Genomic DNA, 21058 nt, shown 5'->3' on the forward strand with positions numbered 1-21058 from the left:
TTTTTTTTTTTTTGGGGGGGGGGGGGTTGGGGCCCCCTGGGTCCTCCAGGTGGGACATGGTGCCCATTTGAAAAAAGTACAAAAACAAAAACCGATGAGATCATATCCCGCCAGGGATGCTACCTGCCAAGTTTGGTGAAAATCGGTCAAGGGGTTCTTTAGAAGAAGATGAAAATGTAAAAAGTTTATGAACGACGCACGACGGATGATCAAAGAGCGATGAAAATAGCTCACTTGAGTCTACGGCTCAGGTGAGTTTAAAACGAATAGACTCTACAGAAAAAGAAATATTTCATTCTCATATCATTTATGATTATCCTTTTCAAACAGTGTGAATACGTCTTTCACATCAAGAAAGAACAGGAAGAAAAAAAAAAAAACCCTTCTCTCCAAACTATTAACAATCCGTCACCACAAATATCATAAAATAATCACAATCTTAAAATGACAATATAGCGAGAAATCTGGAGCCTTGTAAATAAGAACCTATAAAGGTTAATATAATGCAAAGGTCTGGCTTTTCAAACAGTGTGAATACGTCTTTCGTCCAAGAAAGAACAGGAAGGGGAAAAAATACAGAAACCTCTTCTCTCCAAACTATGAACAATCCGTTACCACAAAATGTCATAAATCACAGTCTTAAAATGACAAAAGGTTACTGACAGAGAAAAAAAAGATCATGCAACAATTTTTGACATCGGTTTTCAGAAACAGAAAATTTGGTACTAAGTAGCCAAGCAATCATATTTCGTAAATACCTTGTCTGTTTGTAAGAACAGCCAACACAAAATCAATACACACAGATTGGACTGTGTTAATTTGGATTCTGCTAAATAATCCTACAGTACTTTGTATACATATTTCTTCTCCATTTACTTCATTATTTTTGATCAGTTTATATTTCGTCTATCCCAAATGATTAGACCTCAAAGTGATATTAATTCAGTCTGCAGGCGAGAAAAAAAAAATCCTGTAATTGATCCACCATCAGCGCTGATGTTAACCAAGACTAATCGTGTGCCTCGGCTAACTTCACTATGTGCACAAAAGAACTGCGAATCCATCAAACCACCACCAAATCTCTCAACAAAGCAGATTGACAAATTATGAATCTTTTTTCCTATATATACACACATTGCATAATTTTACAAAGAAATGAAACACAATCACAAAAATAGAGGTTTTATCAAATAGAATAAAGTGGATGACCCAAACCAAATATAATGAGTAATAATTCTACAAACGATTGATTCAATAAGAACACTTTTTCATCATCGACCATAAATCTTGAAAATGTACTGTCACTATTGCTCTACCTATGCACCCGACGGAACGTTTCTTCCGAACAGGGACAGCAAAACAAATCGACTTTATCAGAAGAGCTGCAACGAAGTATGGTGCCTTAATGACCCAACCAGCAACATGTGTGGTAACAGAACGCTAGATGGCAGCATCAGTGACTTATATGTACCCCATTATGAGAGTACGGTGACCCTGTATAGTGACTCTGTACCAGTACACAAAATAACATACAAAATACGGTGCAGAAAGTCTATATCAGTCTCGATGAAGAAAAAAAAAAGAATGAAAAAGAAATAATAGAATGATACAAAAAACAAAAAACATGGGACACTATCTCTATCTCTAAACTCTACCATGGTTTCATAAAATCATATTTTCCTCACAAAATTGGCAACTCATACATTTGCCGCAGATCATCTACTATCAGAAAAAGACTGAATCTGGTAAATACATAAAATTTGCACAAATCAGAAAGAAGAAGTACAAAGAACAAGAGAGTAAATCCTGAATACATTACTGAAAAACGTGATTTATGCGAAGCGAATGTTAACAAAAGTTATTGATAAAATGTCGAAAGCAGAATGGATTATCGGGCATGATGAGGACCCAACCCAATGAATACAATGATTGCTTTCCAAATAAGTATTGTAACATGGGGTAAAATGTTGAAAAACAAACCTTGGTTCACAAAGAGCTACATGTTTAAGAAGAAACGGTTACACTAGATATAAAAAAAAACAAAACCTTAAAATCCATACAGAATACAGGCATAAGGTGTACAAAAAATACAGAAATTTTGCTAACAGAGAAGTGAAAAAGGCTAAACATTCTTATTTGAGACCAAAAATTGAAATTGCGAAAGATGATATGAATCGTACTTGAAAATGTACTTCAGGATTTTTTAGTGTCTAAAAAAAAGGAATGAGAAAAATATATCTGAAATAGAGGTGAATGGAACTCTTATTCAGGACAAACACATTATGGCAGAAATGTTTAGTGATTATTTTGTCAACATTGGTTGTAAGTTAAGAGACAATGCGATATGATTTTGATATGTTTCTTACTAAGAATAATAGATCTGCTCATTTTGTACCTGTAACAAAGAAAGAAATTATTGATGTTGTACGTAATCTAAGAACCATTGTAGTCCAGGATTTGATGACATAGACATTTCAATTATTAAGCGTGTTGTTGATATTACATGTATCCTATTATGCGGCATATTTGATTTATCTTTAGAAAAAGGAGTATTCCAGACAAAATGAAAATCGCAAAAGTAGTTCCAATATTCAAAGGTAGTAAAGAAAATGGTATGTGTAATTATAGACTAATATAAGTTTTGTCCGTATTTTAAAGATATTATGAAAATTGTTTTAAAATAGTCTCTTTCATTTATTTTGAATGAATGCAACATTATTTCCGATCACCATTATGGATTTAGACCGGGGCACTCCACATCTTCAGCTATATTAGATCTTATTTTCAAAGTAGCAAATTGTTTTCAGTTCAGTTCAGTTCGATTTCATTTCTGCACTTTTTTTTTTTTGCAAGGAAATCAAATATTGACAAAAAATTGCATCGCGTGTATCTGACAACAGATTAGGAAAAGAACCCATTACATTCAGTGTCATAATCACAATCTTTAAGGTATAAACATAACAGTGAGATCAAAGGAAACGAGGATAAACTTGTTTCAGAATAAAGAGAAAGAAAAAACATGCAGGAGCCTGCCGTCTTTAAGCACATGCTTGATAGTGATGGCAGCCTCAGAATCTCAAAAAAGGAAATAAGAAACATACAAATATATATATACAAAATGGGTAATTTCCCATTGAAATGCTTTGTGCTAATTTTGTGCGCCAGTGGGATAAAGAAAAAATGAAAAAAAAAAACCCCCCAAAAACAACATGTGCAGAGTAGTGAATAAGAGGACCTTTGAACTTGTAAAGTATTCCAATATTTCTGGATACGGATCTATGTGTGTTAAAAATATGCTCATTCCAGTCCAGGAAATCAAGTAAAACTTCTAAGAAGTCCAAGAAATTTTGTGCAATATTTTTCAGCAAGAGGATGTCAATCAATAAATATGTTACAATTTCCGAGCGCTTGTTTACCGATCTAAAATGAATTGAATTTGTTTTATTAATATTGAGGGATAATTTATTTCATTTGAATCATTCGGAGACTTTAACCAGTTCATAATTTAATCGGTTGGTTAAAGCTTCTAAGTTTTGGTGAGAATAAAGAATACTTGTGTCATCAACAAAAACAATAAATGTCACAAGTATAGAAGACTTTATAATATCATTAACATAAATGACGAATAATAATGGGCCTAAAATAGAGCCATGTGGTACACCACATTGAGTGTTCAGTTTTTCCGAGCTGTGGGACTGAAACATAACATATGTTTTTGACAGAAGTGAAATAATGAATAATTGATAATTAACAAAGAATTATTTTGCAATATTTTTGTAATATGTCTTAATATGATATCACGCAGTTAGCAGTAATAACTGATTGATCAGTTGAGATCAAGGATGGATGATGAAATCGAAATAAAATATGTTGTTTGAAAGAAAAAATCTGTCCTACTCCGGCCGGAGTGGACAGTCTTGACCTCTGGTTTCTTTTCCTGTCTTTGACCATCCTGTTGAGGGGGTACACGTCACGAGACCGACACCCACGAGTCCTACAGCCCACGAGTCATAGAGCTCGAAAGTCATACGGCCCATGAGTTATACAGCTCACGAGTCATACAGCCCATTAGTTCGACACTAAGCCAAGAAGGTCCACGAGACCGACACGATAAGCCCGTGTTGAATATGTCGAACTCGTGGGCTGTTTTTACCTAGTGTCGAACTCATGGGCTTTATTTGCCCATTGTCGAACTCATGGGCTGTATGACTCGTGAGCTGTATGACTCATGGAATTATTTTCAATGTCGAACTCGTGGGCTGTATGACTCGTGGGTGTCGGCCCAGTGGAATGACCCCGTTGACGGTGGACATGGTCTACAGCTCTATGTTCTCAGCGAAGAGTTCCAAGACCAGCATGATGCCAAATCCGGTCAGCATACCAGCGTTCTGAAGCAGCAAGATACCAAAACTACGCTGGTCCTTGTGGTAAGGGTCCCCGCCCCCGACATTGTTGATCTCAGGCAGCTGGTGAGAGAATACAAAGGAAAAGACATAACAGCAACAGTGACATACAATATATATATATATATATACATATATATATATTTTATATATATATATATATATATATATATATATATATATATATATATATACATATATATATATATATATATATATATATATATATATATATACGATACATACAAATATATCGATATAATACATTCAATTGCTGATGATGTATTACATTCAAATATATTGATATATTACATTCAATTCATAATGATAAACACACCCCATACAAATATAAACAGGCAACTCTTCGTAGGTCGACTGCGCGTTGTGCCAAATCATCGGCTAAGTCAGAAAAAAAATAAAAGGCCAAAATAGAAAATAGGGCATAATCATGATTAAAAAATAACAACAACAAAGAAACACAAAAAACGCAATCAATACGACAGAGTAAAAGTGTGTTTCAATATCATTACATAGGCAAGGTCACAAGTTGCATATAGCATATCTATAGCACAGCTGCTATATATGCACATATCTTATACTCTATACTGTGCAGAAATAGGAAACTCCAGTCTGCTTAACTTTATTTACAGTCAGTTCAGTTCAGTTCAATTAAATTCAGTTAATTTCAAATCAATTCGGTTTTACTGCTATACAAAAGAGTATAACAGAAAGTGAACAGATTATTATGTTGGCATGCGTACAGAGAAAAATTAAGATTACAGGAAAAACACGCAAAGTTACGTTCGTTGTACATCCCAGAAAAAAAAATATTCAGTTTTAACTTTACAAGGTAATATTTTTACCTTGTAAAGTTAAAACTGAATACACATGTGGCCATGTACACGTACATACAACATAGCACGATTTGGCTGCCAGTCACACATTACATAAACCCAGGACAAAAATTCAAAACAAAAACAATTTAGTGAAAGTCGTAAATTTACACTTCTACCACAAAAAGAGTATCAAATCTTTCATACAATGTACTAAATTGATAATTGATCACAGGCCCCACTTATCAAGCAGAACAGGGGCTCCTGCGAGAACTGCGCAATATGCACTATAATCCTATATCCTATATTCTTTCATACACTTTAAAAGGAAACCCAAACCCAAAAAGCAATGTGGATTGAGTGAAAGCAGCAACATTAGTAGAATATATCAGTGAAAGTTTGAGGAAAATCGGACAATCGATGCAAAAGTTACTAATTTTTAAATTTTTGGTGTTGTAATAACTGGATAAGGAGACTACTAGAGTTCATGACGTATGTGGACAACAATAATTTAGAAAATAAAGAGAGAATTCCGCACACGCACACACACACACACATACACATATAATTTTCCATTAAAATTACACATTCCATCAACTTGATACTGACATGTTTAGGGTAGTAATTTTCCCCTGCTTTCTGAAAGCGGTTACTCAAGTGATCCTTCATTACGATAGAAAAGTTAAAGTATGTTGAATTTTCTTTAGACTGTTGTCCGCACATGATTGTCACAAACTCGAGTAAACTATCAAGAGGTTCTAACGCCAAAACTTAAAAAATTCACATTTTTTGCATCGATTGTCCTCACTCAATCCACATTTCTCTTTGGCCCGAATTCACGAAGGTGGTACAATTGAAACTATAGTTTAAACCATGGACAAAGACCGTAGTTTTTTATGGAGGGCCAAGTGTCGCATGGCCCATTTCGTTAGGAAATCAGTAATTTCCTCGACTAAATTTTCATTTTGTTACATGATCTAATGAAATGGTCATTTCGTCGACGAAATAACTGATTTCGTAACGAAATACGCCATGCCACACTTAGCGCCCCATTAAAAAAAAATACGGTCTTTGTCCATGGTTTAAACCATGGTTTCAATTATTGTACCACCGCGTCACGACGGTGCACCGTCGTGAATTCGGGCCTTTGGGTTTTGGTGTCCTTTAAAAAATCATTTACTATTACATGAAACTAAGAGTGACAAGCAGACAGTAACGGATATAAAAATCATAATGAAATGGTAACGTACCATGTCAACGAGCGAGATGTAGAGGAACATTCCTCCTGCGAGAGCGAAGATCCACTCGGTTGCCTGGAAATTTTCACCCAACACTATCCCCAGAATGAGGCCAAGATAGCACGTGCAAGCTGACAGGAAGTTGGCGAACACGGCCTGCTTGATGGACATCCCAGAATTCAACAGGATGGCAAAGTCACCTGTAAGATGGAAACGTGATAAGATGTTTGATCGTACCTCTTGATCCAACACATATTACCCGCATCCACGCACACGCGGGCGTTATCGGTTTGTACCTCGCGATGTAAGAATCAACTTTATTTGCTACCATTCTGACCAAAATAATTCATAAAATCAACATCTAACTGTTTAAACGATCAATGGAAGTGTTAGATCTCCCAGTGAAATATCAGTCAATGACCTATCTTCAATACTGTAGAAGTAGGAATAAAAATTTCGAAAGTTTTTTGCTGTGTTTAACCCTGAAAAGGCTGGTCCTTTTAGCCCCCCTTCCCCCTCCCCCCTCCCCCCCCCCCCCCCCCCCCCCCCCGACATAAGCCGCGAGTATTTTGTAACGCTTAAAGATTTCGGGCTGTCATTTCAAAAAAAATATTTTAGAGTTTTGCGCAACTTTTGATACCAAATTTGCATGCCCCGCATCTACGATATCAAAAAAATATCAAAATGTTGAAACGGTTTAGTCAAACAGTTTATCACGCTATAGTCTTGTTTCCTGTTGTGGCGTCTAGTCAGTTTTTTTTTTTTCCCTATCATAGTCTTGTTGCTGTCTCAGTCCTGTTTTATGCTCATTACTCTGTTTGTTGTTGTTTTTTGTATAACTGTTTGTTCGTCTGTCTCTTAGTGGGCTGCCAAACTTTTTAGTGACAAACTTTTTGTCCCGATTTGTTGTTGTCTTCAATTCAATTTTTGCATTGGGTTTCTAATACAAGAGGGGCCCACACTCTACAAGCTTTGTCTTTTTAGTGGGTCCCTCCGTTTTTTTCACACAGTGCATATATTGACAACTATTTCACTTTCGTTACCTCAGCAACTATTGTAACGTATCGCTATTGTTAGCTTTTTTCTATTATTGTTGTTTTCTCTGTACAATTGTATGCATTGTTTCTTTCACTCAAGAAAGTGAGATCTATGTTTGTATATTGTGGAAAAAATGAATAAATTTGAACTTGAAAAAAAAGTAAATAGGGCAATCCTGACTTACCATTGAATATTTAACAATTTATTAATCTCTCTCTCTTATTTTTTCAATAACAATGCGTCATAACAAGTCAGTATTTCATCCGTTACTATCATGTATTTTCATACGGGACTTCTGTACAAACAAACCTGATGAACTTCAGTTGGTCTCCACCACTCAAATACTGTTCCAATGTCATTTTTCTTGTATACATTTTTACGAGGAAAAAAATGAAATGAAATGAAATGACATAAAATTCACCCATCATTCACACATACCATGCAATATTTCTTCTTTCTCTTCTTTTTTTACAGTTTTTATACCATTGTTGTTATTTTCCCAGTCTAAACGTGATTGATTCACTAAAATCTGCGATAATAAAACCACTGGCAAATTTTCAGGTGGTACAGTAGAAGATTTGATCAGCGACAGACTCGGGAAGTTCTCTGTCACACCTTCCTGATGGTATCCAGCCTCTTGTAGAGACTGTAGAGAGAACCTTGCTAGAAATATCATATTGTCCAACAGTGTGTTCACTCTGTGTGTACATGGTCGACTATATGAAAATGCTCATATTCCACTGTGTGAAGAAGATTATACACTGTGGTGTGGTTTCTCACAGAGAGATAAAGGGACATTCCACACAATTTTGATAATTTCACACCGGGATTACACATCATGAATTGCAAAAAAATCAACAGCTCCGATGTACAGATTTGTGGAATTTATTGTGGTCCTTGATTAAAGAAATCAATATTCTAAGAACCTAAAACAAATTACACTGAACAGGGATGATGACATAGGGGCCTCACATATTTCAGAAATGTAGCAATGTAACACCATCACAATACGATGGTCTTAACAATTCATTCAATTCAATTCGATTCAATTCAGTTCAATTCAATTGATTTATTTTCATACTTCTCGTATATATGAATATTACATTAGAAATAATAATACAAGTTCCTTTACCTTGTAAACAATGTGCAAATATACATGGTAATAACACATCAATAATTGTATAACTATAACGGGTCGAAATCACAATGGGGTTGAACATGAAAGCAAGCTTGTTTGGCTGTAAGCTCCGAGTAATAAGTGTTTGTGAAAAAGAAACGGAGAACGGATAGAAGATAAGACCAGACGAGTTAATGGTACCAAATAAGAAAAGAAGGTTATGCCTGTGCCTGTGCAGAATTTATGCATGCTTTCTTCTTTTGTTCTGCTTCCTTGAGCCCACACTCATGCATTCTTGTGGCGAGGCTGCCATTATTGTCATCATCCTTGTTCATTGCGATTTGTTATGAATTTTGAAAACATTCTTATTCCTCATCCCAATCACTACAAATTTTGAAACTCTGTACCAAGTATAACTTATTCATACAGTCATAGCTGTTCATATGTAAAAGTCTGAAAATTATCCGGAGGTCTCCTTTAACATAGTAATGTTCAGTTTCACACTGTGAATGCATGATTCACACTGTGAACCGGTGATTCACAGTGTGTTTACGATGTTTACGCGCTTAAATTTAAGAAATTTCACACTGGTGTTGCAATGTGTTCACACTGTTCTTCACATTGTGTTGGACTCTGTGGGCCATTGTCTTCTTTCTAGCAGGGAGATAAAGTCGGGAAAGAAACAGAAGTGCAGATAATGTGGAACGAACCTAATTCGTGGGGATACTCCTCGCACAAGACGGCAATTGATGTGCTGATTCCCTGGTAGATGGAACTAGTGAAGGAAGCTCCGATGACCAGGCCGTCGATGAAGTTATGAAGTCCGTCGCCGAATACGATCATGTAGGCCACGGTGGCTATCATCTCCGAGTCGTCAGACATGGGGTTGTGGGAGTGGCCTTGATGGTCGTTGCCAGGGAAACCATTGCTGAGGTGACCGTTGCCGTTTTGATGATTATGTCCGACTCCATTAGATGGCAAGTCTCCATTTTCTGCGTCCTTGATATAAGAGATGCTAGGTGTGGGGATAACCTTGGTTGGGAGTTCACATAGAAAAAAAAATAAAACCAAGAGATGTTAAACAGTAAAACATTGTGATTACTCTTTACTCAAACGAATCAATAATCATTCTTCTGAGCGCCATTTGTTTCTACGTCCCACAGAGTTTGAAAGTCGGTGAAGTTTTCTTGACATAAGAATGTGTAATGATAGTATTTTTCTTGACTTCGCACATAATGGATCTTACCAATGACAATGACACCATTGTTGAGGTACAAAGAATATCTTATCAACATAATTAGACTTTTACCATCGAAAATAACAAACCTAAAAACTGAACGCACTTCTATGAATAAAACATTTGCAACAACAACAAAATGAAAATATGTCATTTCCAAGGAGAAAACCTGTGACAACATGTCACCGACAATAATGATCAATTAAAAAACAAAGCACACCATTATCCTACCAACCATCCAGGTGAAAAAGCCACACCTGGCAACCCATCACCTACCTGTTGTTTATCCTCCGGAATCTCCTCTCCCCTGACGTCACCCATCGCTATGGCGTCTGTTGGCGAGGTAAACTTGTAGCCGATGCGATCCGGGTTGGAATCCAGATTGTGCATGGCAGTGACCTGGACACACGGCTGGGATGGGAACCGTTCCCTGTTCTTTCTTACTTTCTCCTGGTAAGCACAGGAAAAAAAAGTCAATAGTTAATAATCATATATTAAAGGTGACTCCCGTCACTGCCGTTGTAAAGAATTCATCGGTACCGTTAAGTTTGTTTTGTTTTGTTTTTCTTTTGTTATATCGAAATTTCGTTATAATCAAGGGGAACTTTGCTTCAAAGACATTTGATATGAGAACAGATTTGGAATCTGAATTTTTACGTCGCTGTAGCGAGATCTCGTTATTTACCATGTACGTTGTAACAAAATGTCGTTATAACAATAAATACGTTGTAACGGGAACGCCCTGAAATTCAACGACTGTGAGCTCCTGAGAGATGCAAATGTTTCAAAGATTTTTCTTTCAGCAGAACACGCATATCTCATCTAATCATCTTACCATCTACATTGTATTCATCTCATTATTGTGGGCCACGCTTATCTCATGTAAACCCGGTGAAACCTAGTCCAGCTCTAGCGGGTGTCTATAGGAAACGTCTGTTGTTTAGCAAAACCAGCTCGTCGTCAACGGGTTAATAGGGACATTTCGATTGTGTGATGGACAAGGATGCCATTCTCGTACTCGAGCGGTTCCAAATGGCCGCAGTCCACACATTGGTGTTTTCGATTTTCAGTGCACGCCATTCACGACGTACTGCTATGTCGTCATGGCCGCGTCCCCTCCCGCTGGCTGGCATTGGTGCCCCGAGCGAAGACGTCATTCCCGTCCTGAATCTAGGAGGTGCTGAGGGGGGGGGGGGGGGGGGGGGGGGTTGTTGCCCTATGAGGGTAGTTGTCCGAGGGGGTAATTGCCCCGGATGTTGATTGCCCTATAGATAGAAGGGTAGTTGTTCGGGGGATAGTTGCCTTAATGGGGAATAGCCCTGGGGATAACTGCCCGGATACACACTTGAGCCTTTGGCTCAGATTAGCTAAAAATAGGGATCACATGTGATATAGATGATACCCCCGTTACAAATTCAGAGCTTAATTCTACAATGAACAGAGCATAGTATCCCACAGTGTGTTCGCAGTGTTTTCACGTAGTCGACTTTACGTGAAAACACTCGAATTAAAAGTGTGAAGATGTTTTAACGTATTACACTGTAGTGAGGTTTTCACAGCGTGTTCATATGATAATATTTTGCTCCATACTCTAAAGTAATGATTCAAAGCGTGTTCAAAATGTTAAAACGCTCGAATTAAACTTTATGAAAAGATCTCACACTTTGTTCACACTGTGTTGACAGTGTGTTTACACTGTGTTTCACATTGTATTTCACACTGTGGGACACGATTCTTCCCAGCGGGGATATAGAGCTGGCTACTCACCCTCTTTCTGCTTGCGATGATCTTCAGGATTCTCTCCGTGTTAAAGAAGAGGTAGATACCACCCAGGATCACCATGTTCTTCCAGATCGACTCACGGTCATGTCCTCCCTCTTCTTCCCCGTGTTCCCCGTGCTCCTCATGCTCCCCATGACCATGCAGTCCCGAGGCCTGGCAGATATTCGGGGTCAACCAACTTTGCTGTAAGCATACTCATGTAGCTTTCCACATAGCTATATCAATGCGTGTATGGGAATAAACAATTCTATAAGCATACAATTTTTGGCTACTCAATAAAATAAAATGATATTGCCATGTCTATTAACTTTCAAATCTACTCAAACTCTATCATCTTTATGAAATGACCAAAAGACCTACAGGTCAGTTTTCAGCCTTTTACCCCGGTAATTCCTTTACAATGTATATCCCACAGGGTCTTTAATCAAAGCACGTGATTATTCAATCCACTCTGACCAAAGAAGGACTCTTTTTTTTTTAACACTGAAAACAATTCATAAATTCATCAATGATACCTACACAACAATAGACAGCTTGTAATCTTTGCAATTTAATAACATATTGAAAACTTGGCAGCATATATCTTTTGTTCGAGAAGTATTTTCTTCTTTTTTTCAGAAGCAGTGGAGGTAAGACTCCGGTAGTGGGTGCAATCGAAGTTATAACGTACTTCGTAATATTGCAAATTCAAATAGCGTGTAACTCCTCGTGTCTATGAACAATATTCTATCCAGTTCATTTTTGGCCATCACACAACAGAATATACACGTATAGTGCACTGCTGATAAACCTTTGCTTTGCAATCACTTCTTTGTCTATCAATAATGAAAAAAAATATTAGAATGATTAGACTCCACAATCATACATAATCCACTGGACATTGCTTCAACATTATAATATAATATTGGATGATGATATCAAGATTCGTAGAAAAAAAAAACTTTTTTTATGAAAGACATTTCTATGCTTTATCACATTGCAGACATGAATCCCCTCCTTTATACTTTTAGACTTCAAATGAGTAAAAATGAAATAGATAAATAAACAAAGTAAAAAGAAAATGAAAAGACTTATGATTAGATCAATAAAGTGGCAGAATTAAGCAAAATCTGAAAGTTCAAATTGTTAAAAAATTAAGTTGAGGTGAAATAAAAAACGTAAAGGAAACTGAAGCAACGCACAACATATAAAATGAAATTTGAATAATAAATTGGAGTGAAGCGACGTAAAATGATTGAAAATAAAAACAAATGAAAAATTCCCAAAAAAATTAAATGAAATGAGTTAGTTAATAAAAAGAATAAAATGGAAAATAGAAAAAATAGAAATGTCGCTATGGCAACTGGTGTGCCTCCGCCATTATGCATGGTTCTCCCAGTAGGTCTATGATAGTACGTCTTGACAATGATGTGACAACTGATTGTCAGGTTGTACTAAGTTCGATGAAGATACCTTGTACAAAGAATAAAATGAAATTTAGCATATTCACTTGACCTTCGACCTTTGATCTCACGGTCTAAAACTTTCTCTAGAGAATCTTTATCAGGCAATATATGTTTGTATTAAATTTCAAGAAAATACCTTCAGGAATTGCATAGATATGAGGGAAATAGTAAAATTTTAGCATTTGACCATGATCGTTGACCTTGCACCTTGAGCATGTGCATCCAAAAATAGATAGCCACAACTTCACCCACTCATATATATACTGTACGAGCTGAAATTTTCGCGTATACAGATATTTTCGCGAATTGCTACTTGGAGGACATTTTTGCGTGTTGTTAATTTCGCGGTTGCGAGGGTCTAACTGAACTTAGTTATTCACACGTTATTTTCGCATGTTGTTACTTTCGCGGTTCAAAAGCGATTCGCGAAATTTGCGAAAACAAAACCACCGCGAAAATTTCAGCTCGTACAATACATGCCAAATTTCATTAGGATACCTCAAACATTTTTTTTTTTTTTTGTTAGTGAATGGCGCTGTCCAAAAAAAATTATTACGGACGGACGGACGGACAACCCGAAAAAAAAAATAGTGCCTCCGGCGACACTTCGTGCCGGAGGCATAAATATAAATCAAAGTACACATAACATAAAGAAAAAGAGCGCAAAATCGAGTAAATTACATGACGTTGAATTAGGTGAAACAAAAATGTAATCTAACCTGCGGGATGAGACAAAGTATGGCGTTACCACTCAGCGTACCAACGGCCAGAGACACAAGAAACATGAGCACGCGTTTATAGATCTTTTTGTTCATGAGCGGAATGACCCAGACTCCTGCAAAGGCACCCACGTTGATGATGGTGACAAACAGGAAGCCATAACCCCAAACTGAGAAAGGAGATAAGACAAGAAAGGTAGATCGGTTACAGTTCGTTATTCTGAAAATTCGTTATTCCGAAGGTTCGTTATTCCGAAGATTCGTTATTCCGAAGGTTCGTTAATCCGAAAATGAAATAGGGTTTGTTATTCCGAAGGTTCATTAATCCGAAAATGAAATAAGGTTCGTTATTCCGAAGGCTCGTTAATTCGAAAATGAAACAAAGCTCGTTGTTCCGAAGGTTCGTTACGGACCCTATATTACTTCGGATAAACGAACCTTCGGAATAACGAACCCTATTTCATTTTCGGATAAACGAGCCTTCGGAATAGCGAACCCTATTTCATTTTCGGATTAACAAACCTCCGGAATAGCGAACCTTCGGAATAACGCCACAAATGTTCGGATTAACGAACCCTTTTTCATTTTCGGATTAACTAACCTCTAGGAATAGGAAATGTGTGTGTTTCGGAATAACGAACAGCACCCGATAAATCGATAGATAATTACAGATTTCGTAACTGGCGCTAGCATCCGTCCGCTTCGTCCGACGGCTCCATATACGTTGTAAGTCCACATTACAAACAAAAGTTGCTTCCAAAGTAAATTTAAATGTAATAATTATGTGATGTTTTCAGTAAGTTATTTGCTTTTTTAATGTAATACCTGGACTTAAAAAAGGGGGTTGGGTATGACATTTTCACCCCAGCGTATGGTCATGCTTTGTACGATTGTGCCAAACATTGGACAAATGCTGTATGTTGTATTATTGCAGCGATATTCATATCAAACAATGCATATATATGCCTAAATAACAAATTATATTTTAAGTATTTACTAGTTCATTCATCACTTTGTTGCACACTTGGATTTTAGAGAATACTTTGAAGGTAGGTTGTATGCTTCAGGTGCACATTAGCAGGATATTGGTATAGTTGTAATGATGCAATTGCCTTTGACCCTTAAATCTCTACAATTAGTCAGGAAGAACACAACCTACAATATATTAATACAATGTTGTTTTTCATTGATTCTTGTCATAATTGTTACTTTCCATACTGAACTTGATTGATTTGATCTTTTTATGTGAACACAAAACTTTATCACCACGACATTTTAATAACATTCTTCTGTCGCGACTCAGATCAAATTGAATTTACCAACCATGATATCAAGTTATGTGTATTTCTCTCCCATGCAACTCCGGTGTATTTTTTAAAGTCTCACTTTGGATGCTTCAAAGGTTTCCTCAAAAAGATCTACAAATATTTGTTCTCAAAAGTTTATATTTTTCTTACCTTCTGAGGCAGACGGTCCTGTAAGGCAACGATAGAAAAAAAACACATATAAATGGATATCATGTCATACATTAAATATCACCCTTTTCCGCTATTTTCTTTATTTCTTAACCACAGCAGAGATTCTGCTTTCTTCAATTCAATTGGTGAAATGACACTGTTATCAAATGAATTGTCTGATGGAAAGAAAAATTAAGCACACTCCATCTATCTCTAGAAATACATGCAGCATTCTTAGCCAAGGCATTGTAGCTCCATGGCCAAGGGCGGCCCTATTACTATTTTTGATACACATTGGAGCTTATCTTTCAACCCATTTGGAACGAATTGACTTTGCTGTAACAGGCATATCCCGTATGTACACTATAGCCACCTGTGTGAGTATAATTTTTGGAACTGGTCTTCATACTTATTCTCAAAGTGAAATTCAACCCCAGCTTCAAGTTGACTTTGACTAATAAAAAAAAAGAAAAAAAAGGATAAAAATGGTGGATGATCCATCACACGTATCTAGCAGATAAACCATAGGCCATTACAAGTGTGATATCTCCCTCCTTTCTCACTAGAGACATTTCTGAGTCAAAAGCAAACCATTGCAAACAAGAGACCCGAGTATCGCAGGTTCACCTTCCACGCAGTCACTAATCTAAATTACACATAGCACCACCGTGGATTATCACTTACAGTTTGAGAGAAGAAGATTAGAAAAGAGTCCGAAATTTGGGAGTTTTGTCTGTCCTCCCCCCCCCCCCCCCCGGGTGGGTATTCATGCCTACTTTGTACAGATGTATAGTCGGCGGTCATCGGAACCGTCGTATAGGCCCTATCCCGATTTTCGGTAAAATTTTCGATTTTGAGATTTTCAGTCATATGGATAGTGAACATTCCGTTATACATATTGTGAAATTTTCAGTTTCTAATTTGATGTAATTTTTGTGTAGTTGTCACTTTTATAGGATGTTGTCATTTCCTTTGGTTCCAATAAGTACTTTTCCCCATATGCATACTGTATACTTCAGAAAAAAAAGGAATTTTGTGGATTAAAAAAAAAATATCCTTTTATCGTTCTGTGCATGTGGCATCATAAAATATAGTAGTCTTCTCATCCCACATCGACGGCGCAGAAACTTTGAAAATTCATAACTTATGAACGGATTGTCCGATTTTCCTCAAACTTTCACTGATGTGTTTTCCTAATATTGCTCCATTCACTAAATCCACAGGAATATGAAGATGAACTTGTCACCTAACCACGGCAAAAGATTGCAGAAATTTTGTCCTCTGGCGGAGTTAATATGAATAATTGTTGAGACGAAAATAGTTGAGATTATGTTCATGAGTGGTGCATATTCAAATGACAAAGATAATCCAATACATGTACTATACTATTATACGTCTTTATTCAATGAGCCAGTATAAGATTAAAAGTATTTCATTTAAAATCATTAGCTGCTTTCTCTGATGAACATGTCAGAGAGATTATACCCACTTAAAGAAGAAATCCAAATAACCCAAAAATTTAAAAGAAAAACTTCAAAATCCCCTACAGAATGATGCAAAAATAACAAAATCGGGATAAAAAATAAAGAAGATAAGAAAATTTGAAATTCAGATTCTATTTTTCGAAAAATATTTCTTGACCAGTCCCCGTTTGCATATTCAAATGAGTGAGCTGATGATGTCATTCCCTCACAATTTTTCATGTATAGGAGACTCGGAATAATTGTCCCCTGATTGCTATCTTTAGCTAATAATACAAATAAAAATATGTTCCCATACCAAGTATATCAGTATAGGGGGAGGGAGGGGTTTGGGGCGGTTTCAAGTTTTATATTCATGCGATTTCTGTTATTTGTGTATAGGAAATGAACAAAATATTGCGAGAGCATGACATGGTCAAGTTTTTTTTTTTGTATACTTCATTTTTGTTATATTTGTATCGTTCTGTAGGAAATATTTTCTCTTTCTTTTAAACTTTGTTCATTTTGGGGGTGGATTTCCTCTTTAAATGAAGATACATTTTTGCGTTCTCAGGAATTCCTACTATATAAACATTACACACTTTGAAGAGGAAGGCAGGGATAATTGGAATCCCAAAAAGCTGTAAACTTATATTGTATGGATTTGTTCTACACATAAAGATGTTGGTAGAACAACAAATTGCATTGACAGTAACAACAACGAACAGGTTAAGGAAACACAAGAAAGTTTTTCACTAATTCTTAGATAATAGATATATTACTTGCACCATTCCAGTGGTTTTTTTTTTTTTTTTTTTGGGGGGGGGGGGGGGGGGAGTGGGTTGTCCCTGAATTTGAATAACATGGGTTTTATTCTTGAATATTCTTTTGTGTATCTGAATCACTGTAGAATTAATTTGACCACAATTGTGACAGCAAATGCAATGTCCCGAAATATCATATATATATATATATATATATATATATATATATATACATATATATATAATATATATATATATATATATATATATATATATATATATATATATATATATATATATACCGGGTGTTCAAAAAAAAAGTGGAACGGTGGATTTTCAGTACCTTGCGTTGTAAAAGTGATATATTATTTGACAACATTAGAAAGAGCATCTTTCGCAAAAGACCATGATACCAAAATCATTAAATTTGGTTCAGTACTTTTTATTCTACGCCAATTTCTGTAAATGTAGTCATTTTCCATTTTTTGCGACTTATGAGATAACAATTTGGGTGCGACACGCGTTCCATACGGTGAATTGTGTAAGCTCGTTGATCCATGTCAACAAAAGATAACGCTTTCATATTGGGAGCGCGCGCACACACACACATACACACACACAGACACACACACACACACTGTTTTTTTCCTGACCCGTGCCCAATGTGAAAGCTGTATCTTTTGTTGACATGGATCACCGAACTTACAGAGCTCACACCCGTAAATACAATGGAATATCCAAGACCCCTTCACAAATTCGTACCAAAGATACCAAAATAAATGAAGAAAAAAATTAATTAAAAATCGATGGTGTAGTTTGGCAAAAAAATGAATAGCTGTAGATATTGCGTATGAATTTCTCTACAAACTGCATTTTGGTTGGAAGATGAAAGCTTTTCTGATGGAATTTGAGGGGACTTTATTTCATTGGGTACGTGTACGGAAAAAAGGTGATTTTTTGAGTGACAAGAACTCGTAGTCTGGCTTTGCGGACCCCTGGACAGAATTTGAGCTGAAGAACACCCTGAAAATTTGATGGATGAAAGGGTATATCTCACTTATCCAGGTTAGTGATGCTGGAATACCTCATTTCTCCCAGCTATTTTACAGAATTTTTTGAAATTTGATTTTCAACACACATCCCTATGGGGAAATATTTATGGGTGTGAGCCCTACACAATATTCACCGTATGGATCGCGTATCGCACTCAAATTATTATCTCATAAGTCGCAAAAATCCGGCGAAATTTGAAAATGACTGCATTTTCAGAAATTGGCGTAGAATAAAAAGTACTGAACCAAATGTAATGATTTTGGTATCATTGTCTTCTGCGGAAAATGCTCTTTCTAATGATGTCCAAAAAAAATCACTTTTAGAACGCATGGTACTGAAAATCCACCGTTCCGCTTTTTTTGGGACACCCGGTACATATATATATATATATATATATATATATATATATATTATGTATATATATATATATATATATATATATATATATACACCAGTTCTGCACTTCTGGCCATTTGTAACAAAGATTTGGAAATATATGTCCGTAAAATTTTTATCAATTTTCAAATGTATCTGACGCACGAATCTTTCTGAACAATCCATAGCATCAGCAAACTGAACTGAATTAAACAGTGTCACATGAAGGAAAAATACTAAAAAGCACTAAAATACACATTTATATCACTATAAATAGATGATTTATAGCATTTCTTTATTTTCTCCTTCACTCCTATTTACTGTCCTGTTTGAGGTTAGTGCCTTCTTATATAAGTTGATGTTTATTACACAGGTCCATTCCCAATAGTCGGCGAGCTTTTACTGTACACTTATGAACTTTTCTTTTTCAGGAAATCAATTCAAATTCAATGCGGTCATATCACTATCTTCACAATTATTATCTTTGTTTTCATCATTCATTCATTCATTCATTCATTCATTCATTCATTCATTCATTCCATTTCCACAAGAGCGCTATTTAGCTACAGGTTGTTCGTCCACAAGTCCGTTTTGATAGTTATTGATCATACCGCTATTTTCATCTTTATATTATTAATTACAGATTGTAGTTATCAGAGTTATCAACACTCTTAGTCCTTTATTAATTAATTAATTAATCTATTTATTTATTTATTTATTCATTCATTTACTTATTCATTCATTCATTCATTCATTCATTCATTTCTGCATTCATCTTTTTCCTTACCTTGACTCGGAGCTTCGGTTCCATTCACAGCTTCCATTTTGTGTAGACCACTTCTCACCAAACCTGGACAATGCGCTTTTTATCTCTGGAAGAACAAAACAAAGCAAGCAAGCTAACATACAAACAAACAAACATTACAAAAAAACCCACGCCAATTAGTGTTTGTGTATCAAGTTCACTTTTACAAAATATTCAGGCTATATACATTTAATTATAGTGATGTGTGAAATCTGCTCAGTCTCATGAAATACATTTGTGTCACTCCTGCAGACAAAATGGCCGATGTCGATGGCAATCCAAATGCCGAGATTTTTTTTGCATCCATTCAGACGATGATCTATCACTTGGTCTACTTCTATTTCGTCTAATAGCCATTTAGTTTTGACCCGCATGGTCTAATCCTGTTTCGTCTACAACAAGTGCGTCTAATGACCATTTAGTCTACTTGCCACTTAGCCTCATAACCAATGGTCTACTTCCATATTGGCCATGCCCAGTCGTCTAATACCCACACTTAATTAGACAAAATGGGAAAAAGTCCACGGAGACAAAACTACAATTAGACCATCTGGTCATTAGACGAAACGATAAGTAGCCAAACTGGGCATCAGGCCAAGTAAGAAGTAGACCAAACGGGCATTAGACGAAATTGATCTTAGACCAAGTGAGTTTAGCCGTAGTGGTGTTACACGAACTGGGTAGTAGACCATCTGATACTAGACCAAGTTAGTGGCAATGAACCATCCTGGCGGAAATAACCCATTATGTTTTAATGCAATATTTTGTCAACCAAACTGCTGCTGTCCGGAGTCTATACAGAAATAGCCAGTTCCGGGTGACCGAAAGATCGGTCTCTACGTCTGGTCGTCGGGGAATATGTTCCGCGGAGACTGCGTCTGGCTTCACGGATCCCCAAGAAAGCGATAGCGTAAAAAAAAAAAAAAAAAAAGAGACTCCTCAGAACAGACGGATCTTTCTGTCTAGCTCCAGGTTAGCTCATGGGCACATGGGTACAAAATGACCTTACGTCTTTGTCAGTTGCACTCCACCAGTTTTCAAACGACAGAAGGCATAAGCTTGCCCTATGTAACAATTTATGGAATTCATCAGAAGGATGAACTTGCGTAAACAAGGTGACCAGAATGATCCATCAGTTAACACTTTAGAAAGCATCCATTTCATTATTTTGCATTGAATGTATTAACAATCGTTTTCTATTGATATTTTCAAATACCCGCTTTTGCTGTCAGGTGGATGTACTGGCAAGCACCACTTAGAAAGATCACAATTTGAATAATCATTACATCATGCACGCATGGTTATCTCAGTGAATCTAAAACCAACATGCAG

At 36.4% G+C, this 21058-nt stretch overlaps 1 protein-coding gene across 1 annotated transcript; it reads right to left on the reverse strand.

Annotated features, from left to right (window-relative positions):
• Positions 1–4316: 4316 nt before the first annotated feature.
• On the reverse strand, positions 4317–19745 carry LOC139741083 (metal cation symporter ZIP14-like). The gene is made up of 8 exons (XM_071651672.1): positions 19709–19745; positions 15270–15287; positions 13813–13982; positions 11634–11768; positions 10119–10301; positions 9340–9661; positions 6487–6674; positions 4317–4466 (listed from the first exon to the last, which is right to left on the reverse strand). The coding sequence occupies exons 1-8, from the start codon at positions 19743–19745 to the stop codon at positions 4317–4319; spliced, it is 1203 nt and encodes a 400-aa protein (XP_071507773.1).
• Between the last annotated feature and the right edge of the window lie 1313 nt (positions 19746–21058).

This window comes from Diadema antillarum, unplaced genomic scaffold (genome assembly GCF_040938485.1).
Source record: "Diadema antillarum isolate AM-2024a unplaced genomic scaffold, OU_Dant_1.0 seq00000901_RagTag, whole genome shotgun sequence".
NCBI lineage: Eukaryota > Metazoa > Echinodermata > Echinoidea > Diadematoida > Diadematidae > Diadema > Diadema antillarum.